This window comes from Grammomys surdaster, unplaced genomic scaffold, assembly GCF_004785775.1.
Source record: "Grammomys surdaster isolate TR1022 unplaced genomic scaffold, NIH_TR_1.0 126063, whole genome shotgun sequence".
NCBI lineage: Eukaryota > Metazoa > Chordata > Mammalia > Rodentia > Muridae > Grammomys > Grammomys surdaster.
This window is the reverse complement of record NW_021620873.1, coordinates 1973575-1992282: the sequence shown is the minus strand read 5'-3', so window position 1 is coordinate 1992282 and position 18708 is coordinate 1973575. Positions and strand designations below refer to the sequence as shown.

Sequence of the window (18708 nt, the reverse complement as noted above, 5' to 3'; positions counted from 1 at the left end):
CAGGAAAAAAGGTCCATTATTAAATAATGGAATTCAAAGTTTTCCAAGTAATGGATTATTACCTACAGCCTAAAATTACAACTGAAGAGAATTAGATACTAGTTTGCATAAATTTTAGCTGATTCACATGTGTGTGTGTGTGTGTGTGTGTGTGTGTGTGTGTGTGTGTAGGCCAGAGATGGATGTGAGACAGTCTCTCACTGTACCTGGAGCTGTATATTTCAACTAGCCTAGCTGGCCAGCAAGCCCCTGAGATGTGTCTGTCTCGCTGAGACTACAGATACCTGCTGTCAGGCCTGGCTTTATGTAGCTGTTAGGGATTCAAACTCAACAGTCCTCATGCTTGTATAGCAAGCATTTAGGACACTAGGCTTTTGAGGCAAGTGCCTTAGCCACCTCAGTGGCTCAGGTTTGCAGATTACTAAACAAAATTAACTAATTTATTTATTTATTTATTTATTTATTTATTGAGGCAGGACACCACACAGTTCTGTCTGTCTTAGAACTCACTATGTAGGCAGGCTAGCCTTGAATTGACAAGAGATCCATTTGCTTCTGCTTCCCTAGTGCCAGGATTAAAGATGTACCTTATTTACGTGTGTGTGTGTGTGTGTGTGTGTGTACATGTGTGTCTATGTGTTCCACTCTCCACTGTGGCACACATGGAAGTCAGGGGACAACTCTGCGGAGTTGGTTCTCTGATTCTATCATATTAATCCTGGGAATCTGATACAAACTTGAAGATTTTTAACATGATTTTCTATTCTACATAGATTCTAAGAGTTTAACTCTCAGTTTAAATGCATTACACTTTAGACTACTTCTTTAATAAAAACCTAATGAGACAGTCCTAGCGGCTCATTAATCCTAGTTCTTGTAATGGAGGCAGGAGAATCAGAAGTTCAAGACCAGACTGGGCTAAACAAGATCCAGTCATTTCATACAACAAAATAAAATTACTAATTACAATTACCTTTAGTTCTTCTATGGACTGGTAGTCGTTATTCTTGATTTTTTCTTTCATGGTACTAAAATCCATTGGGTGTTTAATAATCATAGAGTAGCCAGGAGCAATAAAATCCGTCACAGGAAATGAAAAGAAAGCACTTGGGTCTTTTCTGTGCAGACATATAAAAAGTAATGTTATATTTTATTTCTACCACAGCCTACTGGTACAGAAGCAGAAGACAGACCATGTAAACTCTCATACATAAATCTCCATATGCTTTTCATTGAAAAATTATAGAAATGATTTTCAAGACCAAATAATATAATAAGGGTCAGATACCTTAAACAGCAGTACTCTTAAGACACAGAACTTCTCTTACAGGAGCAGCCTTCTGTGAGTAATCTAGACCAACTGTCTCAGCCTGGTTTATCTATGAATATAAACCCACAATCTTTTCTGGTTCTATACCTAATAGGTGTATATTCCTGGTCCACAATACATATTTTCTCAACCAATAATAATATTTCTTTTATGTGTATGTGGGGCCCACCCCCAAGACAGTTTAAAAGTTCCTACTGGATTGGGGTGGGAACCACTGCAGGACAGGATTAGGACTGGACATGAGAACAGGAACAGGAAATGGCAGAGGGTCTGATCCTTTTGCTCTGCTCCATTTCCCAAGGCCCTGTCAGCCTGCTTGGGCTCACTCTGCAGCAGCACCTTCTGGCTGTCTACCTTTCCTTCCAGACAGGCACCCAACTGGAGGCAGTGGCTTGGGAAGTTAAGTTTGTGTGACCCTCCCTGTGCTGTTAGCCTTGTGGTGACTCTGGAGCCTTACCCTACAGGCCCTAGCCTATCACTTTTGTCTACCTCCTACAAGTACTCAGGATTTGAAGTGGTCAGAGGACACATGAGACAAATGTGGGAGGAAATCCTAACCTAATGGAAACAGTGATTGAGATGTGTACAGTGTCTCCAGGGGCTTTAAGTCACCTCCTCTTCCAAAGTATCTCACCACAGAGCAGGGCTTATGAATATAATAGAAGAAGGGGTACTGTTTCTTTAATAGAAACTGAACATCTTCAGGAGGCAGATCTCTGAGTTCAAAGTCAGCCTGGTCTACAAAACAAGATCCAGGACAGCTTGGGTTGTTACATAGGGAAACTCTGTCTTGAAAAAAAACAAAACAAAGAAACAAAAATCAAAACAACAAAATAAAACAAAACATAACACACAAGAACTATAAAACCTAAAGATCTGAGTTTAATCCTTATCAATACAGCTGAAGCAGAGAACGGACTCCCCAAGTTGTCCTTTGACATTTACATGTGTGCTATAGCAAGTGCACGCACGCTCATACACATGCATATGCTTTCTATCACAAGTTCATTCCCAACTCTGGCTGTATATTAAAAGGGGAGTTTTCAAAGAATTAATTAGTAGGGTAGGCAAGACTCACGTCAAACTCATTGTATCAAGACCCTCTTAAGGAAGAAGGGCACCAGTCAGTGGTTTAGCCAAGGATCCACGTGGTGCTGAGGTTTGAGCACATGGCAATGGTATTTTTAATATTGTCAGGGTCATGCTCTACAGTCTAGCTTCTTAAACTATAGGGTTTGAATCAATATGGTATTATATAACCTCAAGGGGGAAGTGTCAAGAAAAATTTGGCAATAGAGAAAGGTTTCTGAAGGTACAACCAAAAATTAACTCAAAATCAAACTTCTCTGAATCCAAGTTGCTTGTTAGCACTTCCTGTTGTGACATGACTTCCCTGTAGTCCGGTCCTTGCACATATACACAATCCACGCCACATGATGTCAACAAATGTCTAAAATATTGCTCAGATTTAGGGGTATTTTATGTTGCCAACTGCAGCACTTTTGTTTGTAATTATACAAGCAGGGTCTCCAGTTCTTACTGAAGCAGTAGTTTAGCTACAGACTCTTATAGTGTCTCACCACCAATACTTGGCAGGGAGCTATCAGGTCAGTGAATCTTTTTAGGATGTATTGTCTTAGAACGTATGATTTAAAAACTGCCATTTGCATTGCTTTAAGTCCCATTGGGACTGAATTCACAACACACACGTCCTTTTGTGCACGGCAATTATAAATGACATATGGGTCCGCGGGATAGCTCTGAAACCCACCAAGGACGCTCTATGTCCTACATGATCAGCTATCCAGTCAAGGCACAATTCATTTGTCACAATACACACATCTGTCATTAGGATGAAAATTCACTTTCATCTTTAACAAATAGTAAAAATATATGCACACCAAAGAATGTTTTAAAGTAAATTTCAAGCCAGACTTGGTGGTGCATACCTTTAATCCCAGAATTCTGAAGGTAGAGGCTGAGACAGGAGGATTTGAGATTAAGGCCAGCCTGCTTTACACAGTGAGCTTAAAGCTGTAGAGAGACCTTGTCTCAAAACCAAAGGATAAACAAATAAAATAAATTCCATGGTTTTTTGTTTATATGTTTGATCTGTTTACCTATATTACATTTCATTTGAAGCTACATAAAATTTCCTGTGTGAAAAGAGATTGTAAGTGGAAAAAAGTAAGCCCGATTTTATAACCTCTAGTTTCAAGTTTGAACAGGAGGAACTAATTTAGAAAGGAGAAACTTGCTGCTTCATAATGCTCTTCAAGCTGCCGGTTAAAACAGACCAAATAAGAGCATGTGTCACCCTCTTGGGACTACTTTTGTTGCCAGGCAAGGTACTCATAATTTACTTTAAGATCAAGTATGTTTGGGTTTAGACCACACAATATGACTTGAGATAACTAAAAACAGAGATGTGGTTTGGATCACCCTTTTAATTACCATTTAAAAAAAAAGGCTGGAAAACATTTACCTTTGCAATTGTCTCATGAGTTGATTCAAAGCTTCCTGAAGGGGTGTCTGTTCTACTTCTAAAACAAACAGGAAGCATGTGTTAAAAAAGGCATCATCTAGCCCTTCAGCTTTCTATTTATATAACTCGTCTATGTCTTATTAAATACTTCACACAGAATTCAATTTATCACAAAAGGCTGAGAATATCAACAATACCCAAGCTAACTCAGAGCTCTCGTGCAGCGCAAGTAACAAGAGAACAAGAGTGTATTATAAAATACACTCGTTACAAGTCTTTAAGCTGTAATGCAAGTTAGTTAATGCTCAGTCCTTTCTCTCCCTTCAGCTTCTTCCTCTTCCTCCTCCTCCTCCCTCAGACAGACAGTCAGAACTGTAATCCCAACCTTCTTGTCTGGCTAACGAGCTTGTGAGAGGCTTCTCAGGAGGTAAGTCTAATCTTATAGGGACATGACACTGAAGATCTTTGTCTGCCTCGTTCTCCGCACGCTCCCGATCCCGCTTCTTTCTATCCTCCTAAATAGAACAAAGGGAAGCAATTTAGAAATATTTCATAATCAACATCTTTAAAAGCATTTCATTTTAGTTTCAAAGGAAAAAAAAATCACTAAGAATAAATTCTAAATAGAAAACTTTATTTTGCTGCCATCTACTGGATAAAGCGAGCATGTTCATCACGGAAGCTAAGTGACATGACAGAACTAACTGACCAGAAAAATAACTATTCACAGACACAATGTTCCTCAAACAAACCTAAAAGAGTCCCATAACCTTCTGGGGAAAATCATAAAACATTAGTGAGCCAACAAATAGCAGACCTGAACAAGGAGATATACCATGAGTGAAGTCAGTTCTCTCCAGAGCCATCAAATTCAAAGTAATGCTACTCAAAATTGTAGTTTTCCACAAAATCTGAGAAACCAATTATATATTTCTTCTTGAAGAATGACTGACTAAAGACAGAACAGTTTTGAGAAAGGTCACAGTGAGATAACAAGGAGCGAGGATGTACTTTCCTGGAAAACCATCGGCCCAACAGCAGCAAGGGTTAGCTGAGGCCTGATTTCCAGTGCTATAGGCAACGAAACAAACAAGGAGGCCAGAGCTATAAAAGACAGTAAACATCTCCATAGTGTGACTGTAAGACAACGTGGATGTAGGGCTAGACAAGCAGAATAGAACAGACTATAAATCCAGAAACCAACTTACACACAGAAACTCCCAATAAAGACTTAAATGTACATGAAAAACCTCAGACCTTTAGATAAATAATTCTGAGACTCAGGAGTAGTTTTTTTCTTAAATGAAACACAAAAAGACTGATTCTTAAAGAACAAAACTGACTTAAAGATTTATTTATTTTATGTATGTGTGTGCCTAGGTACGTGGATGTACAGCACATGACTGCAGTGCACATGAAGGCCAGAAGAGGGCATCAGAAATCCTGGAACTGGAGTTACAGGTGGTTGTGAGCTACATATGAGGACTGGGAACAGAACACAGGTCCCTTAGAAGGGCAAGTGCTCTTAACAGCTGTCTCTGCAGTCCAAATCTGAAATTAAATTTATAAACTTGGGTGCTTCAATAAACCAATAAAGCAAGCTAAACTACAGACTGGGATTAAGTATGGGAACACAAATACTCATAGAAAGGAGACCAGGAATAGATAACTGTTTATAAATCCTTGTAAAGAGAACAATCAAATGAAAAAGACATCACAGTAACTCAGAAAGGATGTGAAAACTAGCACAGGAATTATAAACTTAAAAACTAAAAGACAGGGCTAGAGATACATCAGCAGTTAAGAGGACTGGCTGCTTTCAGAGGACCTGGGTTTGACTCACAGGGTGGCTCACAACTCCAGAGCCAGGGGACCTGATACCTTCTTCTGACTTCTGATGGGCACCAGGCATGCTGTGGCATACGGATATACACACAGCAGAATACCCATCCACATTAAAAGATAAAATAAAAATTTAGAAGATAAGTCTAATTGTTAAATGTATGAACAAGTTTTTATAAAAATGTGGAGTGGTAAGACACTGATACTTTCTAGACCTGTGCTTCTCAACCTTCCTGTGACCCTTGACATAGTTCCTCATACCATGGTGACCCCCAACCACTGAAATTACTTTCATTGCTACTTTGTAACTGTAACTTTGCTGTTACTGTTAGGTGATCTCTGTGAAAAGGTCATTACCCCGGCAGGGTTGAGACCACAGGTTGGGAACCAGTGTTTTAGATGGCTGAGCAGGTACAATTAGGAAAGCAGCTATTATTACCTCACAAAGCTCACCAAAAGTTTCCTCTGTTCTCAGCTAATCCTTTCTCTGTATGTAGTCTAGAGAAACATCCTATCACATACACAGACATACAGAAAAGATAATTATTGACTTGTGGTGTTCTTTCCCCTTCTTGTTTTTGAGATAGGGTCTCTCAGTGTACTCATTCTGAAGTCAAGGCTGGCCTCATGAACTCAGAGGTCTATCTGTCTCTATCTCTCCAGTGCTGTGTGCTACCACATGTGGCTTCCTCTATTATGGTTCTTAAGCTAACTTGTACTTAGAATCATCTGAAGACCTTGTTACAGCCCAGGTGTTTGGCTAGTCAGGGCCCCCAGAGTTACTGACCATAAGGTACAAAGGAGAGCCTGGGAATAGACTGGAAGTCAGTGACCACCAAAGCAATCCCCACGTGACCTGGAAACTTTAAAGATGCACATTCTTGGGCTCAGAAGATAAAGCTGAGTTCTTCTTTAAACAACGCACAAAAAACAAACAAACAAACAACCCAAAAAACCTAAGACAAAAAAAAAACTTAGAAGAAAGTGATCAGAGAGGTCCTTTCACTAAACACCTGAGTTGAAAGCACAACATCCACTGAAAATGCCAATGACAACAGAGGAGAGGCAATCCCAAAGTTCCAAGACCTGCAAATGCTGGTCACAAACTAAATCAGGACGCTGACCAGCAGCCAGCGAAGATGTAAAGTCCGTTTAACTTTCAATTTAAAACTCTTCGAGAAGGGGTTATGGAAAGATGGCTCAACAATTATGAGCACTTGTTCTTCCAGTTTGGTGCCTACACTGGACAGCTTACAACTGCTTGTAACTCCAGCTCTAAGGAATCTGACATCCCCTTCTGGGCTCCACAAATACCTACGTGCATCCTGACCCCATGCACTAAATTTAAAATTCTGAGAGAAAATATCTTTCAATTTAAATTTCTATACTGACTCAAACTCTGATCTATATGACAAGTCTACTCAAGGGCAAAGATTTTTAAATGTGCAAAGTGTACCAAAATCTACCTATACAAATTCTTTCTTAGGCTTCTAAGTCAGGAGTGGTGGCATACATCTATAACTCCATCGATAGGATAAAACAGAATGATCGGTAGGTACTGAGTTCTAGGCCAGCTGATGTCCAAGTGCCCAAGAGTATAATCAAGACAAGACTTGTTGAACGCACAGGTAAAACAATTTACATATTCATTTTCCAAAGCTCTCAGTTTAAACAAAAGACTCACGCTTGTGTGGTTTTGTAATTTAGGAAATAAAAATACCAGCCAGCCTGACCCAAGACTGTGACTATTGTCATAGTCAAGCAAAAGGCAATAAAAATTTGGGCAGAAAAAAAATAAACTTAAAACATTTCTTTTTTTCCCCCCTTCCCGAATGATTTAAGACATTTTAAAGAGACAATCTCTAAGGCTTGGTTATTCATTAGTGACTGTAATAAGCAAAGAAAAATTAAAACTAAGCTTCAGAAAGGATGACTTTCAAAAAGCACAAATGCATTTAGTAAGCTACTTAAGGCCAGCTAAAATTTTGGAAGTGCAGAATTCTAGCACAATTCCAGATATGGATGGGCTCGCCTTTGAGAAGAAAGTTAATAAGTTAGTTCACACTATTCAGCCTACCCGGTAAATCAAGACATCAGCTACCTATTCTTATCTATTTAATGATAATGGTTGCTTATTTTTACTCTCGGTTTATAGTTATTTCAGGCTCTCTTCAACAGACTCAAACTTAAGAACACGTGGACACCTGTAGATCATATTCACTCACTTCTGAAGAACAGCTATGTTTGACAAACCTCCCAGGCTTTGTGGTGAATAACTTCTCACCCTTCCAAGCTAATCATAAAAACAGCCTTTGAAGCAGCCACCGAAGACCAGGACTCAGCTGCTTACAGGATGTGTGCGGACAGCACGAGTGCTCGAGAGGATGGTTAAGCCAAGACTTGCTGAGCTCCCGGTGATTCAGGCTTCTGGTCTTACTCTTCCACAAAGCCAGACTTCCCAAACGCCGTGGTGTCCCACTGGACAGGGTAAGGAGCTGGAGACGGGGCTAGAAGCAACAAAGCCACCTTTACCTTGACTCTTCTCCGTTTTCTCCCCTTCTCTTCCCCCGGAGCCTGCTTCTCTCCTTTCTTCCTCTTTTTCCGTTTTCTGTCCTTGTGTTTGTCATGGTCGCTTCTGTCTTCGAAGAGGCTGGAGTCGTGCCCGGAGCTGCCCGTGGAGAGTTCAGTGACTTCGCTCCCTCCCACTTTCAGGACCAGCTTCAGGGGCTTCTCCACGTACTCTGAAACGAGAGCAGGGCGCGGGCTGACTCGGGGCAGACCGAGGGCGGGCGCCCCACCTCCCAGCGCCCCACGAACACCCGCCGGGGCCGGCAGGCCCGAGTCGAACGCCGCCCCGCCGGGGGATCTCCGCGGGTCGGGGCCTTGCGGGCAGGGGCGGCGCGGCTCCGCGGGCAGGCCGGCCGCTCCTCACCCTCGTAGAAGTGTCGGTCCGACTTGTGCTTCTTGTGCTTCTTGCCCATGTCCGACCGGGCCCCAGAGCCCGCCCCCCGCGCCAGGCCCAGGCCGTGCGGCGCCGCTTCCGGTCCGGGCCAGGCGAGCGGAGGGCGGGAGCGGGGCCCGCGAGACCCCGCGCCGCGAGGCAGGGGGACGGCACGCGCCCAGCGGCGCGAGGTCCCTCACGAGAAGCTCACGCGCGAGACGCGGCCGAAGCGCGAGAGCAGTGGCGGGAGGGCGAGAGGCCGGCGCACCGGCGGGAGAGAGGGGCCGCCAAGCGGACGGGATGCAGGCTGCGGCGCGTGGCGGCCCCTGGCGGCCGGAGGCGGCGCTGCAGCCTGTGGTGGAGGGCGGGGCCGAGACCGGAGGCGGGCTCGGAGGCGGGGCCTGTCTCCATGACTTCCGTTTCTCTGACTCTCTTCCCTCCTTTCCTGACTCCTTTTAACTTTTCTTGATTTTTTGTTTCTTGTCTTTAACAATATTATTGAACTCTATATGTACTGGATCTGGCAAACCCTAGAATATTGGTTCTGTGAAGCCTGATGATCTTCATTTGATCTCCAGGTTCCACATGATGGAGAGAATCGCCTCCTGAAAGTTGTCCTCTACCGTTTAGATTCATACACAAATAAATAAGTGTATACAGAAAAAAGTAAAGGCTTATTGATGATAGGATAGAGCCTCCAAGATGTTAACTAAATAAAACGCACCAAGTGTGGAGCAATGCTGTTGGAAAGTGAGTCGAGGTGAAGGTGTGGTCTGGATTCAAGCGCTGGAAACAAGCGCTGCTTAATTTGATTATTTCAGGTGAACAGGACCCTATGGGGTAGGATTCTGTTAGTTTTATGCTTTTCTTTATGGTTTATAAAATCATTTATATGCTAAAGTAACTGGAAAGAAAGGAAAGCTAAGGGTCTAGAAATTAGCTAGAACTTGCCTCTGAAAAGGTAATGAAGTTGCAGTTACTTGCTCCCCAGGGAGGCACAGGCTGCCTGCTGCTTTGTCTGCTTCTCACCCTGGTCAGTGCCCTTCCTGTTTTCTTATCTCTGGATGCCCAGCCCTTCTGGGCAGTGGCTCACTGACAATTTTGTCCACTGGCACTTACCCAGATAGGCCGTGTTACAATCTGCTTGTGCTGGGTGTGGTGGTGCATGCGTGGGTATGCTGGTGCATCCCAGCCCTCTGGTTGAGGCAGGAAGACTGAATCCCAGAGTAGTCAGTGCTACATAGTGACATGCTATCTAAAAATAGAGCTCACTGTTGCATGTGCAGAGCTTAGACACAAAGGAAACAAAGCTGTGTCAGTGTGTGTGTGTGTGTGTGTGTGTGTGTGTGTGATGACTTTACAAAACAGGAAGAGCAGGTAATATTCGTATTCGCATTTTATAGAGGAGGAAATGGATGCCCATTGGAGGGAAGTAAGGTAGGAGTCAGATGTAGAATCAGTATTCAAATCCAGGCCTGAACTGGAGTCACAATCCTTTTCAGTAGTTGGTCCACACAGTACAAAGTGTCTTTACTGCACTTTTAGCCTTATAGTGTCTTATGTGTTTTGTAAAATAAACTTATAATTTCATTTTTTTTTCCTAAAGAAAGAATCTAATAGCAATCATTTCTACCATACCCAGAAGTGGACTTGGGAATGGAGAGAAGATGCAGAAGTTAAGAGCTCTTGCTGCTCTTCCAGAAGATCTGGGTTCAGTTCCCAGTACATACACACATCCACTAGCTCACAGTATCTGTAACTCCAATTTCAGGGCATCTCTCACTCTCTCCTGGTTCTTTGGGCACCTGCATCCATTCAGTGCACATAGATACATGCAGTCACACACACACATATATTAAAACAACAACAACAAAAGCCAACAACAAGCTGGACTCTTGGATACGATTTCCCCAGAAGATGTGTATGTTTATCTTTGTGTGTGGCATTCTAGGGATATAAACTCATGTGGGGAACGTCGAAGTCAGCTCAAGGCATTCCAAGATCAAGTTCTCAGCACAAAGGAGACTTAGTTGCTTCAGAGGCACAAAGGCCAGGGAATAAGAGACAAAGACAGGAGTCAGAGGACGAGGGAGAAAGGGAAGAGAACAAGGGAGAGGAAGGAGGAGCATTTGTCCCAGAGAACAAAGGACTGCCTTTGGGCAGAAAGGAGACAGAGACCATAGGTAAAAGAAGAAAATCTCGTGTTAGGATGAGGTGTTTAATTTTAATTGGGCATGTTAATTAGGTGAGCCAAAGGGGGCTTTTGATGGCTGGGCTTCAATACATTGATAGCTGGTAGTCAGCCTCAGGAGGAAGAAGTGACCAAATAAGGGAATAGACCTAGGTGGTTTTAAGCAGAGGAAGTGGGGAGAAGGACAGGGCCTCTTAGAGCCATGCTTCCCACACTCGAGCTGGCCGCTTTTTAGGTAATGCAGTTTTAGGTAAACAGCCTGTTGCGGAGCTACCCCTGGCCCTGGAGCTTAGTCTTGACTTCCAGTGTTGAGATGGTAGGCTGATATTTTAGGACTCTGCCGTTTGCAAGTGATAGGAAAACGAATTTGAGCTGGACTTGAGGCTCACACTTTAAATCCCAGCACTTGGGAAGGCAGAAGCAGAGGCAGGCAGATCTCTGTAAGTTTGAGTCTAGCCTAGCTTACAAAGAGTTCCAGGCCAGTCGGGGCTGTTGCCCTGTCTCGATAAACCAGGAGTAAGAGGAAGAAGAGGAGGAAATGGAAGAGAAGGGGAAGGTGAGGGAAGAGGAAGAAGAAGAAGAAGAGGAGGAGGCAGAGGAGGAGAAGGAACAAGAAGAGAAAGAAAAAAAAAAGACCCAATGTGAATTATTTCAAGTTAATAAAAAGGGATTTATCAGTTTTCTTTTCTTAAAGGGGAGAGTGATAAACAAGAAGTTGGTGCTGTTGGTCCCCCCCCCCCCCCCCCCTCTCAAGCTTCTGTCCACCTCTACCCCATCTAGCTGGAGACATGACCACCAGCTGTCACTAGGATCTTTATGTGTCCTGACAGCTGGGGAAAAGATCTCAGCTTCACTTAGAAAAACTTTCAGGGAATGACGCTGGTTGGCTCACTTGAGACATCTGTTTTGTAGGTGATTGATTGATCCAGCCTGGGTACCAGGTCCAGCCTGGTAGTCAAAAGGAAGAGAATCTGGGACTGGGGTAGGGAGGGTGAAGCTCCTCTATGGAAGGTAGCTGCATTTTCACAGAAGCCGAGTCTGACTCTGTTACCTTTGTGCCACACACAACCTCTTTGTGAGGTTTAAGACTCAGGTTGGGGCTGGGCGGTGGTGGCGCATGCCTTTGATCCCAGCACTTGGGAGGCAGAGGCAGGTGGATTTCTGAGTTCGAGGCCAGCCTGGTCTACAGAGTGAGTTCCAGGACAGCCAGGGCTGCACAGAGAAACCCTGTCTCAAAAAACCAAAAACCAAAAAAAAAAAAAAAAGACTCAGGTTGGAAAACTTGGAGTTGTGTGGGCAAAGAAACTGTGCTATAGTGAAATCAAGCCCCCCCAGGACCCTCTAAAGCAGTGTTTCTCAGCCTTCCTAATGCTGTGATCCTTTAATCCAGTTCCCCATGGTGTGATGACCCCCAACCATAAATTATTTCATTGCTAGCTTATAACTGTAATTTTGCTACTGTTATGAAATCAGAATGTAAATATCTGTGGTTTTGATGGTCTCAGGTGACCCCTGTGAAAAGATCATTCAACTCCTAAAGGGTGGGAACCCCCAGATTGAGAACCACCACTCTAATGAGCACTCAGGCCAGCTTCTCAGTTGGGTGCAGCTCTTTCTGTCTGTAGATGAGTCTCTGAGCCAGTTAACCTGTGGCATGCCTCCTTCCTCCAGGCTGGACTTGACTTTCCTGCCTGTGCCTGACCCTGTGTGCTCTCTGAGGGCAGGAATAATTCTGTTCTCTTGGAAGGAACATATGCAGCAAGTCAACCACCACTCCCCCAATGCTTCTTAGAGGTCTCGCTCCCGCGCCTCCTCCCTCACTCCTGTATGTCTTGTGATGGAGGAAGAGAACTTGCTTGCTTCATTTATACTGCAGGGTTAGTAGCTTCTGCCTTTAAGGACAACCCTCCACAGCTCTAGAGGAAACTAAGAGCATGCAGCAGAAGTCACTGCTCACAAAACTTTTCTACAAGAACCCCAAGACATCCACTTTAGAATTCCTAGCTCAAATCCTGTGCCTGGCACATACCATTTGTGCATCAAATTGATTTTATTTTCTTCGTGGAACATTCAGATAAGACCTAAGCCCTGGCCAATATCCCAATCATAGTTTTGGACAGACATAAGTAGAGAATGCAGCCTGGCTTTGTCTAGACTCCTGACTCAAAGAAACTTATACTTACTTAAGCTACTAAGTTCGGGATAACTTGCTATGTAGTAGGCAGCTAAAGTAATACGCCCAATGGGGAAGCTCCATGCTTGCTCTGGATCTGCAAAAATGCAAAGAGCATAGATGCACTGAGTTGTTGCACACAAGATTGCCTCCCACTCTTATTCTGACTTGGCAGGAGGAATGATATTTCATCTCCATTTAATAGTTGGAGACACTGAGGCCTGGAGAAGTTGGGTGACTTATCCCAGGACACATAGCTTGCTTGCCTGAGACTTGAGTCATGCCCCCTCCCCCAAGTTCCCCTTTCTAACCTATATGCCACATGGCTCTTTGCACACAGGGCCAGCCTGGGTTCTACATGTTTGCAATAGAGTCAGCCTCCATCATAGTCAGGAAGAGGATGCATGTGCCGGTGTACACCTGCTAAACAGCAGTGGAAGTAGTACGAGGAGCAGAAGGTGTGGCTGCTATTCAGACTTTTGTGGATCTGGTAGACAAGGACAATGGACAAAGTTACCTGTGCCAGGAGAAGGTGACTGTTTCCTCACTGGAATAATTCTGTGATGTCAGAAAGTCAGATTTTGTGACACTTTATGGTATATCTGTGACTCTAATCTGCGTGAAAGGGAAGCTTCCTGGAAAGAGTGGAGATGGAAGACTGAACTATCTCACAGAAGAGCAAGGGCACAGATCTGGGAGAGGTCAGGCTGGCTCTAGGCTTTTATTAATCTCTTGGCCCCAGCTTCCATCTCCCACCTTGGCTTCTCCCTTGCAGCTGGCTGGCCTCTGGGATCCATCATGGAGGCAGAGGGTTGCCTTCTTCACCCCAGTGATCTAAGCTGGCCAGATTCCTAGTCACTGCCTTGACTCTGGACTGTGCTCAGTGTCTTTGCAGCAACGCCAGCATGTTGTTTAACAGTGTCCTCCAAAATTAAAACATTCTACCCTGCAGAGGCTCTCTTAAAGCATGAAGGTAAACAACTCAGCATAACTTCAGGAAGTTCCTGAAACTGACTAGATTCACTAGGCTCCTCCCTGCCAGAATAAGCAGTAAAAGCTGAGAGTCCTGATCAGACCAAAGAAGGCCAAGCTGCTAAAAAGATTGAGACAAGCCAAGCTACAAAGAAGACTCTGACACCAGATAAGGCTGCTCAGAAGAAATGGAAACCAGCCAAGGAGCCAGGAAGACGTTTAGACTAGTAACAAAGGACACTTTCCAACCTGTTGAGCTGCCTGCAAGCTGTGCTCCAGATTCCCAGCTTTGTGAGCTGTCACATGCTGGGATGCAGTGGTCTTTGAGTCATTTCTGCATCCATAGTAACTCCTCATCCATATTCCTGCAAGTAACCCCAATTAAACTCATTGGTTCACCAAGTTGGACTTTTGTGGTATCCATATTTTGATCTGTTGTGGGCTTTCTGTCTGGGGTGAGTAGATGTATGTGTTATATATCTCCCTAGGAAAAATTTTGTTCCCAACACAGGAGGACAATACCTATGTCCATCTTGAAGAGGGTGGGACTGGGCACATGAAAGCCATCTAGATGTGATCTACAGGTCTTTGTATTGAGAAGACCTTGTGACTGTGACAAGCAGGGCTGGGGCTGTAGCTCTGTAGTAGAGTGGTGTCCAGAATGGACAAAGCTCTGAGTTTCAGCCCAGCACTGGGAAAACTGTACTGAATAGCAGTGTTTGGTTAGCTGGCTAGTTGGTGAGAGTTAGAATTGAGTCTTGGGCCAGGAAAACCCTACAGTAGCTCTGGGGAGGGACAGAGCTGTCCCAAGGCCGGGATTCATACTAACCAGTTTTGTGACCTTGGGTACCTCCTAAGGGGCTCTCCCACTCTGGGCCTCTCTGTCTCCTCCAGACAGACCTGGTATAGCAATATGATGGGTAAAGGGACTCTGTTCAGGTTGAGCATGGCAAGCACAGCTCTGGCAGGCCTTGCCCTTCTCCCTGATTTCCTCTGCCTTGCTGAAGAATGTTAGATTCCATTCCTAAAGCTAGCCACCAAGGTCTAGTCCCTTATTTGGCCAATTCCTCCTCTCGAGGCTAACTACCAAGGTCCAGCTATCAAAGTATTGAAGTCCAGCAATCAAAAGCTCCCTTAGGCTCACCTAAGTAACATGCATAATTAAAATTAAACACCTCATTCTAACATGAGGATTCCTCCTTTACTTTTATAAACTGCCATTTTCCTATGGGCCACATCTGTCTCCTCTCTATCCAGAGGCAGTCAGTCCTTTGTCCCTCTCCGGGTCAAATACCCCTTCCCCACCTTGTTCCCTTCCCTGCCTCCCTTGCCCTCTGTCTCCTGTCTTTGTCTCTTATTCCCTGCCCTCTGTCCCTGTGGGGCCAATAAATCTCCTTTGTGCAGAGAACTTGGTCTTGGGAATCCTGAGCTGATACTTATCCTAACAATGGGTTAGGATGAAAGAAGATGAGACGGATGTGCCAAGGGCATTGACTGATAGATAGAAAGTGCTTGGAAGATGTCACATGATGTTCTAAAGAGTTGTGGTCCTTTAAAAAAAAAAACGTGATTCAGTTAGCGTCAATTCCCGTTACTCCTGTCTCAGTCAAATCCAGAACCACATCTGGGCTCTCAGGGCCTGAACTGCTCATTGCCATCCCCCTGTATCTCCCCCCAAATCACCTGTCCCCCTCACACTGGCCTCCTCACTTGCTTCTGCTCCCTTGGACTTTCAAAATCCCGAGGATGGGGACCCTCAGGACAGGGACCCCGCACCTTCCGTAGAACTGGGTTGAAAACCCATCGTTGTTGAAAAATGGAATGAATAAATGAGCCTCCCCGTGTTAGGATTATGAACCCCTCTCTCCTTCCTTGCCTGGGTGGGGGTCTTTTCTGGGGAACCAGAGATGAGTGTGTGTTTTTGTAAGGAGCCTGTAGAGGAGCTAGGTGCTGTGCAGGTGGCCACTGGGGGGAGTGGCATTCCCAGATAATGTGCCCAGCTTAGCCTCTGCCCTCTGAGCCCTGCTCCTTAGGGAAGAAGGATGGCTGTTCATTGGCTTGAAGGGCTTTAACCATATTGTTCCCATGAAGAGAGGATACACTTCAGGCCATGTCTGAAGTTCTGGCCACCTGACCCTGGAGTAGACTGTGACCTCCTTTTCCTGTAGCCGGGGCTAAACTCCTTGACCTGGTTCTGGGAGATCCTGTAGGGCCCTCTTAAGTTTGGTGTGCACAGGGAAGCGACCCAGGGAAACCTGAACATCATGTCCTCACTTCTGTTCACCTTGCTCTTTAAAGCCCACTCTTGTAGCAAGAAGGCAGGTGAGGAGCTCTAGGGACTGGGAGTTTCCATTCCTAGCCTTGTCTCCTCTCTCGGGAGCGTCAGGAGTGCCCCAGAGCAGCGTTTCTCAACCTGTGGGTCATGATCCCTTCAGTAAACCTCCATCTTGGAAAGCATTTACATTTCAATTCATAACAGGCACAAAATTACAGTTATGAACTAACAATGAGGATCGTTTTATGGTCAAGCTCATCACAACATGAGGAACTGTATTATAGGGTTGCAGCTTTAGGGAGGTTGAGAAGCACTGTTCTAGAGGAAATGAGGAGAAAACTAAAGGAGAGAAGCAGGAAAAGTGACGCGAGGTGCTTGGTCCCACGAAGACACAGTGATGGGACGCAGAGGTTAATTTTCCCCTCGTGGAGCAGGATTGGCTTCTCAAGACGGTCAGACTGTCAGACAGTGTGGCTTGCCCTGGGTCATCTGCCATAGACCCTATATAGAGTTCCAGACAACTCTCCACAGAAAGTGGTGGCTCTTGGAACTCAACACTTCCAGTTAACTGGCTTTGTCCTACAAAGTTGAGGCATGCTGCATGGTCATCCAGCAAGCAGCAGAGGGCTCCTTGGTGGACACACACAAGTCAGAAAGGAGGCCAGGCTCGGAGCAAGAGTATGAGAAGGTCAGTGTAAGAGGCCAGGGTGGATAACCCGGAAGTGATCTTGGAGTCAGGGCTGTGTGGTTCCTCTATGCCTTGACTGAGTTGTTGTAGTTGCTAAGATGACCAAAATGAAGGCTGTTCCCGAGGAGTCTGAGGCGCAGGCGGATGGCTGCAGTGAGGATCGAGGAACGCACGAACTAAGAGCTGCTGGTCAACCTGAACGCCATTGCGCTGCCCCTGGCTTCCTGCCGCCTGACACGCAAGCTCTACAAGTGCATAAAGAAGGCCCTGAGGCAGTAGCAGATTTGTCACCGGGTGAAGGAGGTTCAGAAATTTGTCAACAAGGGTGAGAAAGGTATCATGGTTTTGGCAGGAGAAACATTGCGGATTGAAGTGTACTGTCATCTTCCAGTTATGTGCAAGGACCAGAACTTGTCCTGCGTCTATATCCCCTCTAAGACAGACTTGGGTGCAACCACAGGTTCCAAGCGTCCCACTTGTGTGATCATGGTGAAGTCCCATGAAGAATATCAGGAGGCCTATGACAAGTGCCTGGAGGAGGTGTGAGAGACGGGCTGCAACCCAGGCCCTGTTCCAAGAGATGCTGGGCTGGCTGCAGGCGTCTGCCCACCCTAACAGCATCTCCCCGATTTCTTGATGTGTGAATCTTCCCAGGCAGTCCTAATAGCTGTTCTTGGAGGTAGAGCCAGCATCTTTGCCATCATTGTCATCTCCTGTTGAGCTTTGATGAAGACAGTTCCAAGAATATAAAAAGGCCAGAGTGGGCTGGGCAGAGTGCAGGGAGGCGGGGCTCACATGTGTGATTTTTGTCAAGGAAACAAAGGCAGGAGAAGAGGATGCACGTCCAGCTTCACAGTTTTTTTTTAATTATTTTATGTACACGAGTACACTATCACTGTTTTTAGACACACCAGAATATATGGTTGTGAGCCGCCATGTGGCTGCTGGGAATTGAACTCGGGACCTCTAGAAGAGCAGTCAGTGTTCTTAACCGCTGAGCTATCTCTTCAGTGTCCAGCTTCACGATTTAAGAAGTTGCACTTTGGCTTCTGCAGACTTAGAGTGGGTTTAGGAGACTGGCAGAGGGACCCAGGTGGCTGTGCTGTCCCGTAAGGAAGAATGTGGGGGTGTATGGGTTGGTGTGATGGGATAATTGAGAGTCATTTGGGGGGCATTTGGTGGGGTCAAGGAGTGACCCTAGAGGTGGTTCCTGGAGGAGAGGCCAGGTGTGCAAATAGGCTAGCATAGGGAGAATTCAGGACCTCAAGAGGGAATGAGACTGCAGGAAGAGAGAAGGAGTGACCAGAGGCGAAGGGGCTGTAGGGAACGTCAAGGCTAACAGGTCAGAAAAGGATAAGGCAGCATGCAAGGAGGCTGAGGAAGATCAGTTAGGGGCAGAAAGAGGACTCAGACAGTGGGACCATGTTCAGGAGATGGGGAGCCTTTTAAGAGTTTCCGGTGTTTGTGCAAGCATACAGAATCATCTATGCTGGGGCACGGAGGGAGGAGGCTGGGTGATGGAGGGCTGAGAAACAGAAGCAGAGGCAGGGTCTGAGGGCTTTGAAGCTGGGTGGTACAGAATGGACTTCATTGTGTAAAGTCAGAAAACCCAAATAGTACAGCTCTTGGAGATGTCTGGGCATCGTTGAGGAGCCCTGCATAGGGACCGATAGCCAGCAACTCATAAATGCTCTTGCAGGCCAGACTCATGTTCTGATGGTGTTCCTTTGAGGTCTCCTCTGAGGACAGATCCAAAACCTTTACAGCAAGTGCTTGGCAGGTGGCCAGATGTGTTTCCAGGCTTGGACTGG

The 18708-nt window shown here is 45.3% G+C and overlaps 1 protein-coding gene and 1 pseudogene across 2 annotated transcripts in view; one reads left to right on the top strand and one right to left on the bottom strand.

The window, feature by feature from the left end:
• The window catches only part of Brd7 (bromodomain containing 7), a 28376-nt gene extending 19509 nt beyond the window's left edge, over positions 1 to 8867 (bottom strand). Inside the window, exons 1-5 of one of the 2 annotated variants that reach the window (XM_028755531.1) lie at positions 8590 to 8867; positions 8190 to 8398; positions 4201 to 4330; positions 3816 to 3873; positions 974 to 1118 (exon numbers count right to left, since the gene is read on the bottom strand). In XM_028755531.1, coding sequence (XP_028611364.1) covers positions 974 to 1118; positions 3816 to 3873; positions 4201 to 4330; positions 8190 to 8398; positions 8590 to 8638 — 591 coding nt within the window. In that variant the 5' untranslated portion in view covers positions 8639 to 8867. The remainder of the gene's footprint in view (positions 1 to 973; positions 1119 to 3815; positions 3874 to 4200; positions 4331 to 8189; positions 8399 to 8589) is intronic. The other variant, XM_028755530.1, reaches the window with a different exon arrangement.
• An 8128-nt stretch (positions 8868 to 16995) lies between these two features.
• LOC114610834 lies at positions 16996 to 17443 on the top strand (annotated as a pseudogene).
• Positions 17444 to 18708: the final 1265 nt, after the last annotated feature.